We start from the raw sequence: 22,021 nt of genomic DNA on the forward strand, positions 1-22,021 counted from the left end.
AGATTCGCCCTATTGAACTGTTACTACGGAACTCTTCGTTGTGGATTTCTGCCAGCAAAGTGCCATTTTAAGCAGATCTGGCTGTTTTAACTTCACCGGGAAGCTCAACGCGGCGCACGAAATATAGCATCACATTTGGAGGCCGCGACGTGTGCATACGAACACACACTCCGTCGCGGCCCAAGCCCACCGAATCGAAGTCGTGGCCACGTCAATTTTTTTACTTTTTTACTTGACCACCCAGCAGATGGCCCCTTCCTTAACCTCCCTCCCTTCCCACAGTACTTGAAATTGAAGAATTACTCTTTCGTGATTGTTTTGTTGGCCCTGAAAAGGGCCGTTCGATTTCATAAGCGGTATGCCGGCGGATTTACAATGCAATCCGCGACTGATCCGGGACAGTTCCGGCTGATTTCCAGCGTGGTTCTGACTGCCTGCATGGCCTGATGGTCTTTCTCCTTCCGCAGCTTTTACTTTTTATTCCTCCGCCGCACCGAAGCACGCTCCTTGTTGGCCCGAACGAGAGTGAAGAAAAGAACACTTGAAGCTGCTCTTCTTCTCTCCTCTGCTGGTGTTGCTCTTCTTCTCTACTGCTCTCCTCTGCTGGTGCTGCTGCTGCTAGCAAGCAAAATTTTTGCCACAGCTAAAGTTCTTCAAATTTCCCTGTATATATATTTCAGACGGTGTGTATGTGTGTGTGCGTGTGTGTGTGTATGAGAGAGAGAGAGAGAGAGAGAGAGAGAGAGAGAAAGAGAGAGAGGGAACCCATCCAAGTTAATTCATTTTGAAAAATCAAAATTAATTCATTTTGAACCACTATTCTGGGTGCTTCATTTTACTTTTCCCACATTACCAGGATTTTTGAATATTCGAGAATAACTCTTTCGTGAGGGTATTATTGGCCCTGAAAAGGGCCGTTGGTTGGTGGTAGGCCATTACGGCAAGCACAAGTGGTCTCCTCCCGCAGATTCGTCCTCTCCTCCCGCAGATTTTCATCCTTTGGCCGCTTCTTCCTCCGCTGCACCGAGTGCATTTCTTGTTCTCTGCTGCTGCTGCTGCTGCTGCATCAGGAGCTCCGTCCGGGTGCGTCACCGGTTTGGGAGAGCGGGGTGAAGGCAGCTCGCCGAGCTGTGAAATCCGTCACCCCGCGCGTCCTTCCTTGGTTCCGTCCCGCAATCAGCAGCAGCAGGTCCCGAATCAGCAGCAGCAGGAGCTCCTTCCAGGTCGGCGTCCAAAATTGATTTGACTTGATTTTGTATCGGCACCTCCTTTTATATCAAATCGTTTTGGCGTTTGACGAAGCAGCAGCACAAAAGGAATAAATCGCCAAATTGTGTCAAGGCCAAACGCAGACAAGGCTTTGGGGGCGGAGTCAAGAGAGAGAGTGTGCGCGTGTGTGTGTTGTGTGCGTGCTTGCTTGCTGTGTGGAAGCAGTTTTATTAATTTAAACTCAGTTTTTAAGTGCTTCAGCTAAATTTCATGGCCATTAATTAGGTATAGTAAGAATGCGTGAAATCTCCCCTTTCGTTTGGTGGGTACCACTTTTACGTGTGTTGAACAGGAACTGAGATATTAATGTTACAAATCTTGCAGTCGCGATTAATTTCTTTTCGTTACATTTCGCTCCGCGAAATTTTGGATTGCTACCCTGTATAGAGCCCTAAGACGAAGTTCTTCGTCAAAAACTCTAGGTGTGATATTTTTCTTCGCCTTTTGCCTGTTTCATTACGCGTCGTTATCCCCGCAAAACAATTTCCAATTTGGCGTCGTTACGGTTTATACGAACGCATATGGGAGCGTCTTTTAATACGTAACGCAAAAAAATGATTTTAGGACCCCCTCCTCCCCTCGTAACAAAATATTCATACAAATTTTAAAAATTTTGTATGGAGCGTAACACGACCTCCTACCCCCTCCCACCCAACTGCGTTACGTAATAAAAGAACGCTCCCTATCTGCTTACACAGTTTTCATGTTTTTCTTGTTTAGCGTGTCGAAGGAAGAGGCAACATCAGAGAACTGTCACAATGTCTCTTATTTTACACTGAATAGAATTTGGTCCTCGCAAAGCAAATATTTGTAATATTTTACTGCATTTCAATCGGTGCAATCATATTTACTTGGTAACACTTGGCAGTGATTGAAACATCTCAAAATTCCTCGATGGCATACCAAACGCTGCGGCAAGAATACTTCCAGATTCCGGTTGTAACACGGGCTTACACTACGGCATGTGTTATAACAACATTATCTGTAGTAAGTTGCAAATAAAATTGTTTCTCTATTGTTCTTCTGTTTATCCAAATGATAATAATTAATATTTACGTTTTATAAATAGTTTCATCATGTATAAGTCAATTGAGCCGAAAGTCTTCATTCATCATCATTTGATATGCCTTACAAATAAATGACGTGGCTTTACAATAAACAAACGCTCTGATAAAGATTTAACAACATTAAGTTTTATTTCGTTCGCAGCATCTGGAGATCGTAACGCCCTTCCAGCTGTACTTCAACCCCACACTTATATTAGAACACTACCAGCTATGGCGACTGGGCACCACGTTCCTGTTTTTTGGCACATTCGGGTTTAACTTCCTTTTCAACATGATCTTCACATACAGGTGACATTGCTTAAATTTTCACTCAATTCAATTCAAACTTCATGCCGTCCATTCTAGGTACTGCCGAATGCTAGAGGAAGGGTCCTTCCGGGGAAGAAGTGCAGATTTTATAATGATGTTTTTCTTCGGTGGCATCCTTATGATTGTATCCTTTTCACTTAACATAATTAGATAACGATAGTTGGGATATCAGTCCTATACTGCCGCTCTAATCGTGTCCGTCCCATATGTAAAAACAGCAAGCCGAGAAAAACGCGTGTCAAAGTTGTCCCGCCCATAAGGTTACGTGTTAGAATTTCACGAAAAAGTGGATTTTCTCCGGATTTCTAGAAGAAAGTACTAAATTTTATTGGTTTTTCTGATAGTTTACATGATTTTGAACCAAACTGTATTATTACCTCAAAAGTGACGAAATTACATATGGGACGGACTAGCTTCAAGCGGCAGTATAATTGTATACATTTTGTAATTTTCCTTAACTACATATTCGATAGATATTTGCATTCTTCGTTAACCTTTTATTCTTAGGACAAGCATTTACAATCATGTTGGTATACGTCTGGTCGCGAAGGAATCCGTTCATTCGCATGAACTTTTTCGGGATCTTAAACTTCCAGGTATTTAGAATAATAAATTTTACTCTACATTTGTATTAAAACTTTATTTCCAGGCTCCATATCTACCGTGGGTGCTGCTAGGATTCTCCGTACTTATTGGCAACACAATCTGGGTAGACTTAATGGGAATAGTAGTCGGACACATTTATTATTTCTTGGAAGACGTGTTTCCAGATCAAATCAATGGATTCCATGTCATAAAAACGCCCCAGTTTTTGTAAGTTCTCCTCCAACCCTTTTCGATCGCTAAAAAAAAATCTCCCACCTTTTAGGAAAAACATGTTCGACGAACCGATTGAGGACGCCGATTACACAGCTCTGCCGGAAGACCGCCCGGGCGGCTTCAACTGGGGACGAGAAGTGGAAAACAATGCCAACAATGAAGCACAAAACAACGAACGGCGGGATGGAATGTGAATTGGCACAATGGCAAGTTTGTTTTTTTCTGCATTAAAACTTTGTTCAATAGAAGTAATAAGTTTCGATATTAACTGTTGTAGAACGTGTACGCTAATCCCAGCCATGGACTATGCACTCATCGTGCACATAGAAACGCTCATCAATGAAAAGGTGACAACGGAACCATGGTGGACAAAACTAGAAGTTTATTGTTTTTTGATTTTTTAATCTATTAGAATAAAGTATATTCGACTGTATTCAATATATCCGGATGCGTTTTAATGTTTTCCAAAAATATACTTAAAATCTAATTTTACTAATTTTACCAGGCATGCACACCTTCTTTTCCGGTTACGCATTTTAACTCGGCCGGGGGTGGTACATTAAGTAGGGTTTGATGTAAGTAAAAGCGCCTAACCATTTATAGTGTGCCTATCAACTTTCATTAAAGCAAAAACTGTTTTATTATTAGTTTGAATTCAAAAACTTATTGTTATTTACTGTGTATTGTTTTGTCTGTTTATCTGTGGCTATTTCTTTTGTCGCGGTGTTTTGTTACAATTGTTGGTCCTAAGCATGTTATAAAAGTTTACCAAAAATACAATAGTAATATTTGTGTTAATCCTTTAACCATTCCATAAATTGAGTAAGGGCTCAAACCTCACATGTTTGAAAAAAAGGGTGAAGATTGAAAACAATTGACAGTAAAAGAAAATTTATTTTATAAAAATCAAGTATCAACAGTAAGAGAATGATGAGCGTATTTTGAAGAATAAAAATGAGAAGCTAGATGTATTAGATGTAAAATTAGACAATAGTTGATAAAAAGAGATACAAAACAAGCTTAGATTATAGTAATGATAATTTATAGGACAGATAAAGAATTATTCAAATAAATAAATTCGCAATAAAATCAAAAAAGATTAGGCGAATGATAAATAGACTTGATATTACTAGTACATTAAGGAAAAGTATATTTTTAAGGAAAAAAAAAAAAACAAAACAAAGTTTGTTACAGCAGTATCAATTGATAGAAAAGAGTGGAAAAGCTTTGAGAGATAAGAGAATCAAAAGTTAGTAAAATTAAAATCAAATGTTGGATATTAAATAGAAGAATCAGTAAAGAATTGGGAATCAGAAGCGCAAAATAAAAATAGGAGATAGGTGGTAGCTGAGAATGAAGAGAAGAGAAACTCCGTTGTGCGATGTTTCAGGTACATCCACAGCAGTTGACTCAACATACTGCGAATCAAAACAATACCGTCTACAATCACAAATTACTTCCCTTTCCCACATTGTCGCGCCCCTTTCTTTTAGCCGTCTCGACTCTGACCCGCGGTGGTCAAAGGTTTACGATCCGTTTCCACAGGCCACCAGCTAGGTCATCATGAAAACCAAGCCAACGTGGAGGTAAGAAAATAGGACACTCGCAAGGAACCAGAGCTATACTGTTCTGATCAAGATAATTCGGATGATCTAACAGAACTACGGACGTAGTTAGTTACGTTCCTTCCAGGATGTTCCTTACGTGGACGTCAACCGAAGAGCACGCAACAAGGTCAGTGCCATTGCATGCTCTTAGGTATCAATCCTTGGCCTGCGAGAATGGTCCATTCATTAATCAATTCAAAACTCAACATGATTTTTTTTCATAAAACTGAAAAGCGCTGGTTTTTGCCCCATTTGCCATGGCCGGGTGTAAGCTGTGCTCGCACACAAGCATTTTCGATTTTTAAAATCAAAACAAATTATTTTTGAGGCAGAGAATTAGCTCACAATTTGCGATGTTCGTAATGTTTTCTGCCTATCGCTAAATTGTTAGTATTCTCTGAGTGTTTTTTGCACTTTTCAAAATATCAAGAATTAACGAGAAAACAAAATAATTCCGTCTTACTCCAATGCGTTAAAGTGGTTACAAAATGACTAGCAGAAAGTGTTTCCACACCCGAGAATTTGCCGTGTTGTAAACGATGTAACGGTAATATAAAGCTGCTTAAAATATCTTGAAAGCTTTGAAACGCCTACTGGATTTCACTAAACTGACATTTAGGCGTTAGTCAAAATTGTGAGCTTTGAATAAGCAAGCCAGAAAATTATGTAGTGCCTTTAGGCGTTTTTGGGATTGGGAAGCATACTGCGACTGAGCGCTCGGTGAAACTTCACTACGACAAACGCAAACGTACCGAATGAACCACCTTGGCTCATACGTTGGGTTCATTGCCGCAAGCCGACACGTGGCTTGGTGCGCTGGTACGATGAACCAAAATACTAACACAAAAACGCTCGTACCGAAGCTAGCAAACCAAACCCGCGATGTGCGTTGTCACCAGGGTTACCAGGTCAAAATTTGAAAAATCTGTCAATGTATCGATTAAAAATCTGGAAAATCTGGCATACAAAAATCTAAGAATTCTGAATGGTGAAGGGGAAGGAGGAAATAAATAAATTCAAAAAATTGTAGAATCCAGATGCTTTAACTGATTTTATGGCCTCAACAATGTTGAATTTGCTTTTGCTTTAAAAAATACATAATATAATTTTTGGTTTGCAACTAAATTCGTTCATTTTAATAAAAAAATGAAAAAAATGGGTATGAGTGAAAAATCTGGCTAAATCTGTCATTATCTGGCACAGAGAAGGGTAAATCCAAGGGGTTAGACTCTCTACACGGTTTTCTGAACAAGCGTTTGTGTTTAGGGTGCGATTGGGTGCGCGATGGTGCTGGCGGTGTGCGCGCACTCAATTGACGCGCGGAACTGTCATAGAATTTTCTCTGCCAAACTGGTACCACTTCATTTTGAAATGTCAAAATCGAAGAATGTTTACCGTGTTTACGAAGTTTTCTCGAACGGAAAAAGCCAGGAAGGACTCAAAACATGGTCCAGTTTTACGATGAGGCCCTGAAAGCGGTGCAGCGGTATGTCTTCCGGAACGGTCATCTGCAGCGGTTCGAGCACCTGCTGGCCGAGTAGTTGGAGGACAGTAAATTTCATCAAGGAAAATGAACTAATCGCGAGCAGCTGTTTTGACCTGTTTCGAAGATCGTCGGAGAAGACTTAACCTGATCATCGCGAGCAAGTCGGTTACTTCTTCGTCCGTTCTGCGCCAACTCCATCCACATGCTGTCCTCTAGTCGCATGCTGTCTTCTTCAGTGGTAACCGGGACGGGTTCATCATTCAATCGTTTTGATTCAGGCACCCTGCAAAACTTCCTTGACTCTTCCTGTGTCAGTCGGACTCCGAGAATGTGGTAAATAACTCCCTGCGTTTCACCAAGCCGGAAATGCTCGGCTAGATGCAGATAATCCTGCGGCGCTGGTCAGGCTGGTATGTTGGCAGGTTAATTCTTGAAGATTTTAGGATTTTTGGTTGATCAGCGGAGTGTGCGCATCGATCGCGGAGGAGATTCGCAGTACGGTCAAGTTGCTCGTGAATCGGTGGGGAAGGTCAAGGGCACGCCGCCAACTCAGAAAGTTGTTCTTGCTGAACATTTCGCTGATCCCGGAGGAGAAGGGACAGGGATCAAATCGGCCAAGGTAAACCCAAAACAACTCCCTTTCATTGACCACCGTCTTGATCTTGTGCTGGATGGTGCGCGTACCACAAACTGTTTTGATCTTCGCTGGAGGTTCATTGTTTACGTCGTCTTCTCGTTCGCGTTTCGAACCAGGGAAGACAACATCAGCGAAACTTTTTTTCGAGCTCTTTTCCTTCATCTGACCGGAGAGCTCGTTCACGATTCCGCTAAGTTTTTCTACAGTCATCAACATCCATCGACTGTACACATTGATCGAAACGACCAGCACAAACGTCGCAAAGCCAGTAGCAATTTTTCTGGAACTTGCCGATGGCCTCGAAGGCAGTACGGTTGAGACCGTCAATGCACGATCTGTGAAAGGCCGAAGCACAGCTACGGCAGACCATCTTCTCGATCCCAGTGATCTCCACTTCGCAGGTCTTGCACTCGGTGGCCATCTTGTACGGGTCGGGCTTACAGGTGTCTCACAGCCGCAGTAAAACAGGTATAACAATCAACCAATGCACTGAAATCCAACAAATCGTCGCAGAAAATTCTCCCAGGAACAACAAAAATAACATAAATGGGACAAAAACTTAATTTTACATGTATAAATTGGTGAAAAATATATGCGCGACACAAACTCAATTGTAAACAAATTTAAGCAGTAAGTTGTGTCCGTGTAAGTTGGACATGCACAAATGTTATTTTTTTGCTTTTTTGGTGTTTTTAAAACCGCTTTGAGTCTGGATTCTAAAAACTTAAAACATAAATAATTTGTCAATCAATTAAATTGTTTGTACATATCAGTGCATCTCTTCACGTCAATGATTTTTTGCATTAAGAATGAGTTAGCTCTTTGTTAGCTTAATCAAGAGTGAATCATTCTGCCCCTTGGCTAGTTCGTATATTTCTTTTGCTTACTTTTGTTTGTTTGACCACTTTCTGGTTTTTTTTTTGCTGCCTGTGCTGAGATAGTTCTAGAAACTTCGTTTCAAACAGGCAGATGCTACAACAGGGAAAAACAACTACCTACTTTGGCTCACCTGCTCACGTGAGCGCAAAACGTTCCGGTGAGCGTGAGCGAGCACGAGCTACCTGATAAAAACTCACGCTCCAGCTGGAGCGAGCACTCCTTCCGTGAGTGCTCGCCCATTTGCAACCCTGAGGATTTCTTTCAAGACAAATATTGTATGCTGAGTTTGCAGAATTAAATTTTATTGAGTAATTATTGTTTTCTTACATTGATAATAATTACATGATAATTAAACATTATCCGATAAAAATTTTAGTTATATGTTCACAATTTGATTTTCTCGAATAACTTACATATGTATTTGCATTTAAACATGTGTGTGTGTGTTTGTTTTTATATATGTTCACTTAAAAGTTTAAAGGTTGAGAGCACATAATGTGATTTAGCTGACAAGTTTTGCACGGAACTCGTACTGTGTTCCACTATTTTTTTTGTTTCAAATTCGCCTTCGTCGTATTTCACTATGATTTATTTGTCACCTGAAACTGAACAACTTTCATCCTTATGTTTGATTTGTTTTTTTTTCTCTTGAGCCGAGCTTTTGAAGCTATGCAGATTTGTTTTTTGTTTGTTGTCGTCGGGGCATTTTGGTACAATGTAATTGCCGTTTTATTGAACTATTCCTTTTTCATTAACGTGGCGACGTCCCGACTTGAATCAAGTGAGTATAAGTGATGTGTTGATTGTGTTGCTTTTTTTTTTGTTTTTTTTTTCCGCCCAGTTCAAAATGCTCATTCAACTAACTGTAAAAATGCGTTTCTTGTGTTAAAATTTTGTTTTACTCTTTCTAAAACCTGAGGTATATCGTCATTTCTGTTGCATATTTCTATGTTTTGTTTACTGTTTTCTTTTTTTTTTTTTAAATATTAATGGAAATTTCATTACCTAAATCAGACAAAGAGCATGTTTAATATCTATGACATGTTTAAATTTCCATGCTTAAAATATGTTTTCTTCTATTTTCTTCTTTGTTTTCTTGTACTGTCTGAAAGGCAGCTCGGTTGCATTTGAACTGATAATTGTTTTAACTTTGTAGCTTGTTCTGTACGTGAACTTTGACGGAATCTTAACCGAAATGAAAAGAGTTACTTCTAACTATAGTCAATTTAAGAGTAAAAATGAGAAATGATTAAAACATATGCTTCAAATCACATACAGCTTGCTTGATTCCCGTAAAATTCTATAAACAAACATATATGAACCAATGTTTATTTAAAATGGTGACATAAACTTGAATTATCAAATCAAAGCCAAAATGATAATAAGCGAAACAAAAAAAAAGTGTTTTAAAACCAATGCAAAGGTCTGACTCATAATGCTTAAAAATGGCAAGAACCCGTCAATTCAAATAGGCATAGTATTTTTTGTTTGTTTTTTTTTGTTTGTTTGTTTGGTGTGGATAAATTTGTCTCACCTTATTCACATTGTGCACTTTACATTGATGGAGGACTGAGTTCCAAATGAATAGAATCTTATATACACTGGGCGTTGTTATCTTTTTGTTTTGTATGCTCATGTTCTTTGTGATATGAAATGAGAACAATGTGTACTCACTACCTGGAAATACAATAGGGCTTGTTGCTTGGCAACGGTAATGTTTAAATTTGATAACCCGTTTACGAAATTAAAATTAATCTTTTATGAAATAAGTTGGGAAGTGTTCAAGTGTAATGTAACATGGATCTTGACTAAAACAAATACATGATCCTTGTGTGTGTATGTGTGTGTTTGCTCCAAATTATTCGTTTTCGACATTTTGTTTACAATATGATCTTAACAATAAGATTGCTCCATTATAATTAAACCTTCAATTCGTCTCACTCTTATTTCTATGCTTATCTTTACGAATCTCTTCCATTGTGACACATTGAACGCATTTACACTGGTTTACATAAAGAGAATCACGCAATGGCTGTGTAATACATGTGTGAGTGTGTGTTTCACTGGCTGGAATACAATTGCGTATTATACCAGAATAAATCTTGAAAAGGTTCAGTTACCCACGGATCTCAAGCGGCCGTAAGATTGATTAGAAACAAATTGTCTCCCTTCGTGTTATCATGAAAACAATGTATTGAGCTAGTTTGTGTGTTTGTTGTTGAATTTTGCTTACCGGTCCTTTGACACAATGTTTTTTGTCAATTCTGTATTGATTCGTATCTTTCTGTGTTTTTATCTATATAACTTGTAAAATTAACAGAGTCTTACAGAGCTACAAACTATCAGCATATGAATTTTCTGTCTTTAAATAATTCTTTTTTTTTCTTAATTATTTTTACATTTATAAATTCGTATTTTGCTTAGTTCTATTTATCAAATTAAATGACACTTTATATTTAAATTTGTTTGATTCACTTTAAATCTTTTAAATGTAAAACATTAGTTTAAAAGTTATAATACTGAGTTTTATTTAAATTTTATTACCTTTTATTAAAATATGATTTCTTTGTTTTGTAAAAAATGTAAAAGTTGAGCCGAGATATGTTTTGAAAGATATTTTCATTAATTTTGATGATGTATGATTCTCTTTCGTAGTACAACATTTAGTGACAATAGTGCTCGTTTGCAGTGGACCTATTGTATGTTTGTATACACGTTTGCTGTTGTTTTTGTTGCTGGATGTTTCTTATTGTAGATGAGAAGTAACTGATTTATTGGCATACATAAATGGATTGTTTCACCGCAGGAGAGTTTTAAAGATTTCTACCTACAAATCTCGTTAGATTTCAACCATCGCGTTTTGGCACATTAGATCCGATCTTTTTAAACTGGATGATTTCGATAAGGTTGAGGCGTAATCATTTAAATCCTTGCTGTGAAACTGCAGGTGTCAGAAGACACTTCATGAAAACGCTCGCAAAAACTTTTTAAAAATTGCTGTTCTATAGTTTTTGCATAAAAAAAAATTATAATGTGATTTAATTGAAATTTGGTTAGTAACGTGTAGCCTAATTTCAAAACTTCTTTTCTGATGTTACACATGCATGACAAGATTCTGCAAGCGTTTTCCATGATTATGAGTCCATTCAGTGTCTGGAAACAATTGGGAAGAAAATGTTTCAAATTTGGGATTGGTTCTGTATAATATCTATTTGAATGGCACATTCTGTGTAAAGTTGTTTTGTGAGTTTCCACGATGCCGTTTGACTGTTCAACTTACTTGTTTGTGGCTTTTCTGGCTCTGTGAGGGTGCAGGTGTGTTATTTTTTGTCTAATTCCGAAAAGAAAGTGCTAAAGTGTGACTTTTTTTTCAAACGAGAAGTATCTTTGGCAGCCAAAATCACTTACAGTATTTCCGATTTGTTTTTCTTTAAAAGTTTTCTACCCATTTCGCTTGCTTTTAAAAATTTAGTTAATAATGATCTAATCAGTTCTTTTCAGTTTAATAATTTTATAGTTTTTTCTATTACTTTCATCTACAGTCGGGATAGACAAAATAAGTAATATTAAAAATTATCTTTTTTTTGTTAAAATGTACAAATCACAGTTTCATTTCTTTTAAGAATTCTTAATTTAAAACGTGTATTTGAATCGGTTGAAAGTAAACAAGGTCGTTCTGTAACTTCAATCCGAGAACCAGCATTAGAGAGTGTTTATAACAAACTTAATCAATTGATATGTTGCTTGCACACAGGTTTTGAAAGTGTGACACTCAGCTTGACCAAAACGACGAAATGCCGGTTCGTGTGGTGTGCTGTTTCGAAACTAAACTGTGAAATTAAACAATGCAGTCCTTTCGTGGTAAGCCAGGTTGCTTGGATAAGCCTGTACTAGCCCTGGAAAAAGGTTCAATTGTTCACAGCTTTTGCTTATGGTGAAACAACACACGCAAAGCATACTGCGTTTTACGAATGCCTGCTGCTAAGTACGGTTTACAGAAAGCCAGTGAATGTTTTAATAGTTTTTTGTTGTTGTTGTTTTTTTTTCTCTCTCAGGAGTTGCCTTTTTACCAGCAGTTTGCAAAGATCGTTTGTCCCGTATGTTAGTTTTTGTCTAGCTATTTTTTTTAAATATTAATTGATGGATGTTTTAGAAAATGAATGGCTATGGCTTTTTTAAAGTGCACGATTTTTTACCTTTTATGAAGATAGATAGGGTGGCTTTATTTTTTTCGATACTGTTTTGGAGTCCGATACTTATCTTGACATCAAAAAACATTCAAGCGGGGATAAAACGTTTCACTCGATAAACCTCGTTGGATAAATGTACGACTTGTGGGGAAAAAATCTTTTATTTTTCAACTTGTTGCATAAACTACTATTTAAAATATAATAAATCCAGCTGATACATTATCGGAAATCGAACTTTCAAAAATTTTAACGGATAATCGATCTTTACAAAACGCTAGTAGATGATATTTCAAATTAGGTCAGAACCCCTGGGGCTTGAGGAAGAAAAATTATTGAGAAAGATTTCGGTCTGGAAAAAATAATTAAAAAACAATAATAAAATATCCTACGGACCAAATTTTGATAAAACTTAAAATGGAGTTTTGATTTCATCAATTAATTATATTGCACATTTTTCATTTCACACAGGTGTCGAATAATTTCAACTCATTCCGCTTAAGATGAAACCAAAGCAAGAAATTAAACCCATATAGATATGCTGGTGGACCACTTGCGTGGGATCACGATCCCGCACGTGTTTGATGTGTGTGAGTTTGTATGTGTGTGAGACTTGACAACTATTAGACATTGACAAACTGCCAGTTACTTATGCTAAAATTGTATACACTAAAATGGATGACTTAGCTGCATATGCGTTTGTTTTTGTTTTGTTTGTTTCTCTCTATCTGTTGATGACGCTAGCTGGCTGGTATTAGCTTGAGCAGGATCAGAAGAGAAGGATCTTACTCGAAGAAGATGTTCGAGAGATCCTGTGTAGGGAAATTACTGGATACCTGGTGGTGGCTGACCGAGCTCGGCGGCAAAGTCAAATAGGTGTGGCCGCGGATGGCTAGCTCCGTGATGAATACCTGAGTTATTGTTCGGACCCACGCCGACCGCCCCTGCCCCACCGAGAACGTTCTTGATGGCGGATGTCTTGAGGAGTCTTTTCAGCATTCCACTGGAGCCCCGGTGCTGCAGGCTCTTGTGCGTCGTCAAGGAGTTTTTGGTCCGGTAGCGGCGGTGACAAAATTCGCACACGTACAAAGTATCACTCTGCTCGTGTTTGTCTTGAAAGTGTCGTTTGAGTGAGTAGTAGCAGGAAAACGTTCGTCGACAGTAGGGACATTCCTGGGGCTCGTTGATCCCGCCACTGGTGGGTGGTGGCATGCGTAATGGTACTCCGGAGACTGCTCCTGATACGTTACCCTGTTGTCCTGCGTTGTGCGTCAACCAGTAGCAAGAAGAAGCAAAAGGAGAAGAGGAACAAACGGAAAGTTTGGGTCAGATCTCGACGATTAGCCAGAATGCGCACACGTGCTTTTGGTTCTCTAGTAAAGTTTGAAAGTTGCACTAACATACTGTTTTTTTGAATTATTCTTTTTTTTTCGAAAAAGGAATAGGAAAATAATGGGAAATAGTTTTTTTTTCATCTCATTGAATTAGAACAAAAACGAAACCATTTTTCGTGTGAACGAGAAAACAAAACTAAACAAATATGAAGAAACAAAAATGGATAAACAAGAGAAAGAGCAAATTTAACTTACATGCTGTGATTATCGAGCAACAGGTAAAAAGAGGCAAACAAACGAAAAATAAAAAAGAAGCAACATCCATCTGAAGTGATAAAGGCGTTTTGTATTCACGACGCGGTCATGCAGAAAACAACTCTGTAGCAAACAACAACGAGAGCGAGGAAACGAATGGATCGTTGCATTACGAATAGAAACTTTTTTAGTTATTGCCAGTGGCTAAGGATCATACGGAGCGCCTTACCATTCGTTTCCTGTATGATCCGAGCAAAAATGTAAAAAATAAAACGACAAAGGTTACCATAATGCATTAAGCTGATAATAGGTAGCGAAAGCATTGTCGACATGTGATGCAATTGTTTCAACTAGTACATTCAATGCTAAGAACGCTCTTTTCAGTTGGATTTGTTTATGATTTATTTTTCGATTCATTGCATTGTAGAACGCCCTAAAACCAGTTGAATTTGTATTGTCATGAAAAAAACCGTTTTGCATTGTATTCCGCATTTTCAAAGGTTACAATTACGATTGGACATGAGCTTTTAGCAACGTATTTTCCCCATGACTTTAAAATGGGTGCCAAAGTAGAATAAAAGAAATTTATCATTCAAAACTGTTCGGATCCCTCTTCGATTTTCGTGAAACTGTGTCCTAAATAGTGAATTTGGTCCTCGATTAGGAATTCGATTTTTCCATTTTGAGAATGACAGGAAATGTAAGTATATATTTTAGCCCGGGTCAAAATAGTAAAAATGCTTAAATCAAAAATTATATGAGATTGCCCAAAATAATACTCAAAATGGGGTCTCCAGCCCAAATGTCAGCCCATTTGGTTGAAAACTGGATAGCCTTGAACAGGAACAACTTTAAATGGGAATTAACCCGTAAAACTTGAGCATTTAGGTAAATTGCTCTGTACAAGTCTGCCGCTAATAAATGACGATTTTTGCATATCATGGGGTCCAAAGGGATAGTCTTGGGAACAATACTTCTGAAGGGTGCAAGATGATCCGAGGGCTCTGGTCTTGCCTAGAAGCAGATTCGTAATTGTTCCGTGAGTCCCTATTCGCCCTATATGTCCCAAATCACCCCGGTTTACATTTTATCACCCTTATTTATAATCCTCTTGCAGGTATATAGGTGAACAAGATAAAATGCTTTGTAAAACTAATGATTTCGTGATAGAAAATACTTGGTGGGACAATTATGCGTAGGAGTTAAACGATGGGACAAACAGACTTGGTGTTGTGTTCATTGATATCCTTTACAAAGTACTAGATTTTATGTGTTTTGCTGAAAGTATACGTAAAACTAAGCATAAAAATGATAAAAGGTCAGAATCGTCCAAAAATGACATGGGACAATTATGCGTAGAACGCAGGATGTCAATCAGTCACCACGTGGCAAAGGAGAATCTGGAAATTTAGGTTCTAAATGCTATTTGACATTTATAAAGTGTTTTTGCACATGTATCTGACTAAATAAAATTTTATAGTATTGACAAATCCACATGCCACGTGGTGGCTGATTGACATGTGGCGTTCTCTGATCGAGACAGTCTTCTTAGTGTGCTTTGATTTTTCCCCATACATTTTGTAGGAGCATGGGAATTTCGGTGACGCCGGAATAAATCTACTTCTAGGCTAGAACAGAGCCCTCGGATCATCTTGCACCCTTCAGAGGGATTGTATTAGCGGTAGACTTGTACAGAGCGATTTACCTAAATGCTCAAGCAGAGTTCCCAAATGAACCGGTTAGGCTAGGTTCACCTATAAACTTGGTTCGGCTTAAGCCTCCCTTTGTGGTTCAATCCTGGTTCAGTGAACCATGAACCATGGCTTAAGCCAGGCTAACCAGGCTAATAAAAACCATAGGAATAATGCAATGTGTAACAAATCTTATAGAGTAGCAATGTTACAATGTAACATTTATTACACCGTAACATTCGTTACACCGCATCATTCGTTACACCGTAACATTCAATACACCGAAACATTGTTACACCGTATTATGATTACACCGTAACATTGTTGCACTACAAAATTCTTTACACCGTAACATTGTTACACCGCAACATTTATTACACCGTAATATGGTTACACCGTAACATTGATACACCGTAACATTGTTACATCGTAACATTGTTACATCGTAACATTGTTACACCGTAACATTGTTACACCGTAACATTGTTACACCGTAACATTATTACACCGTAACATTGTTACACCGTAACATTGTTACACCGTAACATTGTTACACCGTAACATTGTTACACCGTAACATTGTTACACCATAACATTCGTTACACCGTAACATTCGTTACACCGTAACATTCGTTACACCGTAACATTCGTTACACCGTAACATTCGTTACACCGTAACATTCGTTACACCGTAACATTCGTTACACCGTAACATTCGTTACACCGTAACATTCGTTACACCGTAACATTCGTTACACCGTAACATTCGTTACACCGTAACATTCGTTACACCGTAACATTCGTTACACCGTAACATTCGTTACACCGTAACATTCGTTACACCGTAACATTCGTTACACCGTAACATTGTTACACCGTAACATTGTTACACCGTAACATTGTTACACCGTAACATTGTTACACCGTAACATTGTTACACCGTAACATTGTTACACCGTAACATTGTTACACTGTAACATTGTTACACCGTAACATTGTTACACCGTAACATTGTTACACCGTAACATTGCTACACCGTAACATTGTTACACCGTAACATTCATTACACCGTAACATTACACCGTAACATTGTTACACCGTAACATTATTACACCGTAACATGGTTACACCACAACATTCGTTGCATCGTAGCTATCATTACACCGTAATAATGTTACGGTGTAATACTGTTACGGTGTAACAATATTACGGTTTAAAAATGTTACGGTGTAACAATTTTACGGTTTGAGCATACTACGGTGTAACAAAGCTTGCCGTTTAGCCTAACATTCTTTGATCAGGTTCAAACCAGGTTCAAGCCTGGTTCAAGCCAATGGTTCATTTTGGCTAGCCTCGCCTGGTTTGAACCAAATGAACCATGGCTCACGGCACTCAGTGAGCCTGAGCCGACGATGCTTGCCGACGTGTGGTGTGAACCTGAACCAGAAAAATGAACCTAGCCTAGCCGATGGCTTAGGCTCGTGGGAACACTGTGCTCAAGTATTACGTGGTAATTCCCTTTAAGACTTGTTCTTGCTCAAGGCAAGCCAATTTTCAAATTTGGGCTGGAGCCCCTATTTTTAGTACTCTTTCGGGCAATCTTATACAATTTTTGATTTAAGCATTTTTATTTATTTTTTAACCAGGGCTTATATATTTGCAACATTTAGCTGCAAAAGTATTTTGTTTCATTAAAAGTTAATCATTAAATAGCCAATGAGTTGTGGTTGCTAATCTCTCGCTAGGTCCAGACTAAAATCCGGGCAAGGGATGGAACGAGAGGAATCTTAAATCCGCATAACTTATCACTGAACTCATCTTTATGGCTTGCCGAATTATGAATTATGGTTGCGTTTCATCAATTCCGGCATCCTTAATCTTTTTCAATTGTTTGAAGTGCACTCTAACGACGCAAAATCTAGTTTATTCAAATAAAAAAAAAAATGTTTTCGCCAATTTCAACTAAAAAAATTGTTTACATTTGGGTTTTATTTTGGTAGCACGCTTTGATCAGGCTAGCATGCGAACATACTAATCCTGCGCACTTTTTCAAATCGGAAGATTAAAATCAAGAAGATCAAACTTCAATACAAACATATCAAAAGCATAAAGAAAAGTATGTGCAAGATCTTTGTTCAATAATTTTGCAGTGACATGATTGTATGTTTAAAATTGATGATAAATATTTGCTCAAACTTCAAAGCTGTTTTTTTTCGAGTGGTCGAATACATCTACACTTAGTTTGGACATTTTTAGTAAAGCGAAAAAGCGAAGTTACTTAGAAGAGTACGCACCTAGGGTCGTCATCTACAATCAACTTAGAAAACTTGCTGGGCTGATATACGTTGCTATGCAATTGTTTGTTTACCTTTGTATGGATTCGTCAACTCTAGAGAGCCTATATGGGTCTTTATAGGTTCCTAGTTAACTCACGGTAGATTTTGAGAGCGAGTCCACGAGCAAAGCATACCCATCTTGCATCGACCTCACCAATCTGCCTGAAATTTTCAGGGGTTTTTTGTAGCATCTGGCCAAAATATGAGCACTCTAGATCAACGGGAAGTGGTGCAAAACGGGACGCAACGTTTGAAGATTCAAAAATGTCAAAAAAATCAAAAAAGGTATAACTTAGGCAAAATTCAATTAAATTTCAAAATTCTAAATGCACCCGAAAGGGCTTAGAAAATGCAACCAAATTCAGAAAGAAGCATCCCAATTGGTTAAGTTTAAAGGGAGTTATTGGCATTTTAGTGAGAAAATAGCATAATTTTTAAACTCAAATAAAAAAGTGTTCCATCCAGATATCAACTCGGTTCGACCTGCAGCTTATAGTGGACATCTGAGAATACCATTTGATACTAAGAACGCTTTGGGTAAGGCAGTTTAACATATTAAATACTTTTAGTGAATTTTTTGGTTGTTTGACCCCTTAGATCGCATTTTCTGGGGATAATTTTATCATATTCGTGTTCCTGAGACAATTTCACAACAAAAACAAACATAAAAATGTTTATTTTGATCCATTTAAACCCTTTAACAAATAAAAGTTAAAAAAAAAACTCTTCTATTCACATTTATTGAAAATCAAGTTCGTTTCCAAGGATACTAGATAACACCAGAAAAAAGCAGCTTCTAATTTTTTTTTTAACTTTCCTGTTTTAAACGGTTAAAAATTGATGAAGTTAAAAATTTGTATGCATGTTTCTATTGTGAAATTGTCTCATGAGCACGAATATGATGTAATTATCCCCATGAAAATGGGATCTAAAGGGTCCCCGAGCAAAAATTTACAACCAAAAAAAAACACTATAAGTAAAAGTATCTACTAAATATGTTATACGGCCTTACCCAAAGCGTTCTTAGTCTCAGATGGTATTCCCAGATGACCCCTACAAGCTGCATGTCGAAGCGAGTTGACATCTGGATGGAACACTTTTTTAATTGTGTTTGAAAATTATGATATTTTTTCACTAAAATGCCAATAACTCCCTTTAAGTTTAACCAATTGGGATGCTTCTCCCTGCATTTTGTTGCATTTTTAAGCCCATTCGGGTGCATTTTGCATTTTGAAATAAATTTGAATTTTGCCTAAGTTATAGCCTTTTTAAGGTTTTTGGCGTTTTTGAATCTTCAAACTTTGTGTCCCGATTTGCCTCACTTCTTGTTGACCTAGAGTGCTCAAAATTTCAGGCAGATTGGTGAGGTCCAAACGACGGCCCATACAAAGGGGTATGCCCTGTTCGTGGACTTGCACTTGAAATTTTGCAAACCATACTTCAAGTTTCTAATTTGATTACTTTTCTATTGTAGAAGATCAGATTCATTTCCATTAATTCAAATTCCCAAACTAAGTGCAATTTTCAAAGTAAAGTGATTGTAGATAGGCCATAAAAGGTTAACAAACCCAAGATACTGATATTGGTGAACACAAATTAGGCAAAGGCAGTTTAGCAACAAAAATATGTTTAACCTGAAAACTGTTTTGGAGCTAAACACAAGTTTATGGCTCATTAAACGGTTTAACTGAACGGCTTTTTGTTAAAAAGCAGATAAAATAAAACGATTTATAGCTTTTTATGTTCACATCAACTTTAAACCGAATTTTCGGTGTTCATTTACGATTATTAAAATAAGTTATGCGATATATCCTTCTTCTTACTTCCATCTCCTTCAATGGCAATAAAATGAATTAGCTAGAAGATTTTTTTGTCCTCATCCCGGTACGAAAATCGAACTCACGACCTCTGAATTGGAAATCGAGTACGCTGCTAGTCGATTACCTACTGGTCAGGATTCTCAGTAACCATTTTTTTAACACATTGTAAAGTAATGGGATTTAATAATTTATTAAAAATAAAGATCATTGATATTTTTAAAGTTATCGAATTTGTGCAATCTTATGAATGTTTTGATAATTTGGATTACAAAGCAAAACAGTTTGATAAAATAGTGAGATTATTTATAATAATATGCAGGGAATCGTTCATTTAATCATCTGTTTCTAGGACGTTCATGCTTGACAGGTGTGTGCGTGTGAGTATTATGATATGATACTAGAAGATGCAAAAGGTGCACGTTTTTTTCCCAATAAAACAGATAGATAAAATTGATCCTCGTCGACTCATGTCCCTTCTGAATATATCAGCTCAGCTTGACTATACCTACCACGCCATGATCAACCGGAATAGGAACGGTTGCGCCCAAGCCATTTACTTTCTTTTTTTTCTTTTCAACAATAGTTGAACGTCACGTTTGTTTTTTTGGTGTAGTAGAAGTAGTTGATGTTGTTCCAGAGAATAGTTCGTAGTGCGACAGTGATATATGTAGTACACAGAGAGGGTTATACATGTAGGATATACACAGCAAAGGCATGCTAGATGAACACAGAACACATAACACAGAAAATAAAACACATGACACAAGTTGACTATTGTTACTGAAAACACTTATATAGATTAGACTCATACAAATATCGTTTATCCGGGTTAGGCAAAGGTCGACCCCAGTTTACACGGTTTTAATGGTAATACACGATTTACCTACGAGTACCAAACTTTAATCATTTCTTTCAGTTGTTTTTTTATAAGTAGCTGATGGTTCTTAACACTGTGACATTCTTGTGTGTGACATTTGAAGATTCTTCAAGAAAATGTCTAAACCTTGGTAGTCGCAGCGTGTCGCGCAGTACAGTGTAAAAGGGATCGCATCACGGATATTTTTGCTGCATCTATTGCAATATGTTCAAGAATTTAGTTCTGTTCAAAACGATAGTGGACGGGGGCCTATTGCCTCACAAGTAATGATTTGAATCGTTGCTTTTGTTGCTGGGTTCTGGTTTGACGAAGAGCTTGAAGTAGGTAGAGTAGTATGTGGTATAAAAGGCGTATAAAAGTTCGATAGGAAAGTTGGTACTCGAATCTAATAGTAGAGATGTATATAGGCTACTATTGTGTATACTAAATCTTAAAGGTAGTCGGTATCGAGAGATGAACCATTTCGATAGGAAAACTTTTGTGTGCAATGTAGCAATAGGAACGAAGAAACGTAAGAAGGAAAGAGTCCAATGTTAGCATGTTTCAAATTTGGTATGGCGTTCAATTATAGTTTTGTTGTTATTGTTGTCGGGATTTCGACCGGTTTAGTTTTATCTATCTATTTTACCTCGAAACGCTTGAAATGCAAGTAAAATAGCTTTTTATTCTAGCAAGAGTACTAGCCGTATGAAGTATATATTATAAATGTGAAGAAAATATTTGATATAGAATCTGGGTGTAGTTTGTTGGTAGCTAAAAGTATCGGTTCTAACCTTGACGAATGGAATTATCACTTGTGTGCACTCTCTTCTGCTGGGCGATTTGGGCATTTCTTCTATTTTGTCTGTTTCTTGCTTTGTGTTCTTGTACTTTCTTTATGTTCTCGTTAGAGTGCGTTACGTTTTCGATGAGCGTCCCCTGCTTTGGCCGATAAAGTTGTTGAAGTAGCAAAGTTGTTGTTGTTGTTGATTTAGTTGCGGTAGATGCAGCAGCAGCAGTTGTAGAATTAGTAGTAGTAAATGACGAAATCACCACTTATGTACTATCTTTATGTAGATCTACCTCTATTGTATTTGCATAACTGGGTTGTAATTTTCATTTGCTTCAAAGCTTTTTTTTCACTTGCTCTTTCGCTCCAATCTTCGATTCGGCAATTCTGTGTCTTGTTTGTTATTCAATTAAAAAAGCAAGGGCGCCTGCTGCTGGTATTAGAAGAACTTAATATCCTTCATCTCCATTTCCCCTGGACGAGACTTGTGGTAGGTGTAGATGTGCGTCATCAGGGAGTTCCGCGAGCAATAGACTCGCTCACAAATGATGCAACGATACTCTTCCTGTCTTTCCGCGTGCTTATCAGCGATATGTCGTTTCAACGAGGCTTTCGAGCATAATACTTTACCACACAGCTGACATGAAAACAGTTTCTTAGGTGAGCAGCCTGGAACAAG

The 22,021-nt window shown here is 37.7% G+C and overlaps 2 protein-coding genes across 3 annotated transcripts; one reads left to right on the plus strand and one right to left on the minus strand.

Annotated features, from left to right (window-relative positions):
- The first annotated feature begins 2,002 nt into the window (after window positions 1-2,002).
- Window positions 2,003-3,906, plus strand: LOC6034715 (derlin-2). 2 transcript variants are annotated; one of them, XM_038249401.1, is made up of 7 exons: window positions 2,003-2,256; window positions 2,479-2,624; window positions 2,682-2,769; window positions 3,119-3,241; window positions 3,295-3,458; window positions 3,514-3,674; window positions 3,742-3,906. In XM_038249401.1, exons 1-6 carry the CDS (start codon window positions 2,164-2,166, stop codon window positions 3,656-3,658), a joined length of 759 nt encoding a protein of 252 aa, XP_038105329.1. In that variant the 5' UTR covers window positions 2,003-2,163; the 3' UTR covers window positions 3,659-3,674; window positions 3,742-3,906. The 2 variants fall into 2 exon arrangements, with proteins under 2 accessions (XP_038105329.1, XP_038105328.1); XM_038249400.1 differs by having other exon boundaries at window positions 2,004-2,256; window positions 3,514-3,670.
- Window positions 3,907-8,709: 4,803 nt separating this feature from the next.
- LOC6034713 lies at window positions 8,710-15,847 on the minus strand. Its single transcript, XM_038250046.1, has 2 exons — window positions 14,079-15,847; window positions 8,710-13,519 (listed from the first exon to the last, which is right to left on the minus strand). The coding sequence occupies exons 1-2, from the start codon at window positions 14,179-14,181 to the stop codon at window positions 13,086-13,088; spliced, it is 537 nt and encodes a 178-aa protein (XP_038105974.1). The 5' UTR covers window positions 14,182-15,847; the 3' UTR covers window positions 8,710-13,085.
- Between the last annotated feature and the right edge of the window lie 6,174 nt (window positions 15,848-22,021).

Source organism: Culex quinquefasciatus, chromosome 1, assembly GCF_015732765.1.
Source record: "Culex quinquefasciatus strain JHB chromosome 1, VPISU_Cqui_1.0_pri_paternal, whole genome shotgun sequence".
Lineage (NCBI taxonomy): Eukaryota > Metazoa > Arthropoda > Insecta > Diptera > Culicidae > Culex > Culex quinquefasciatus.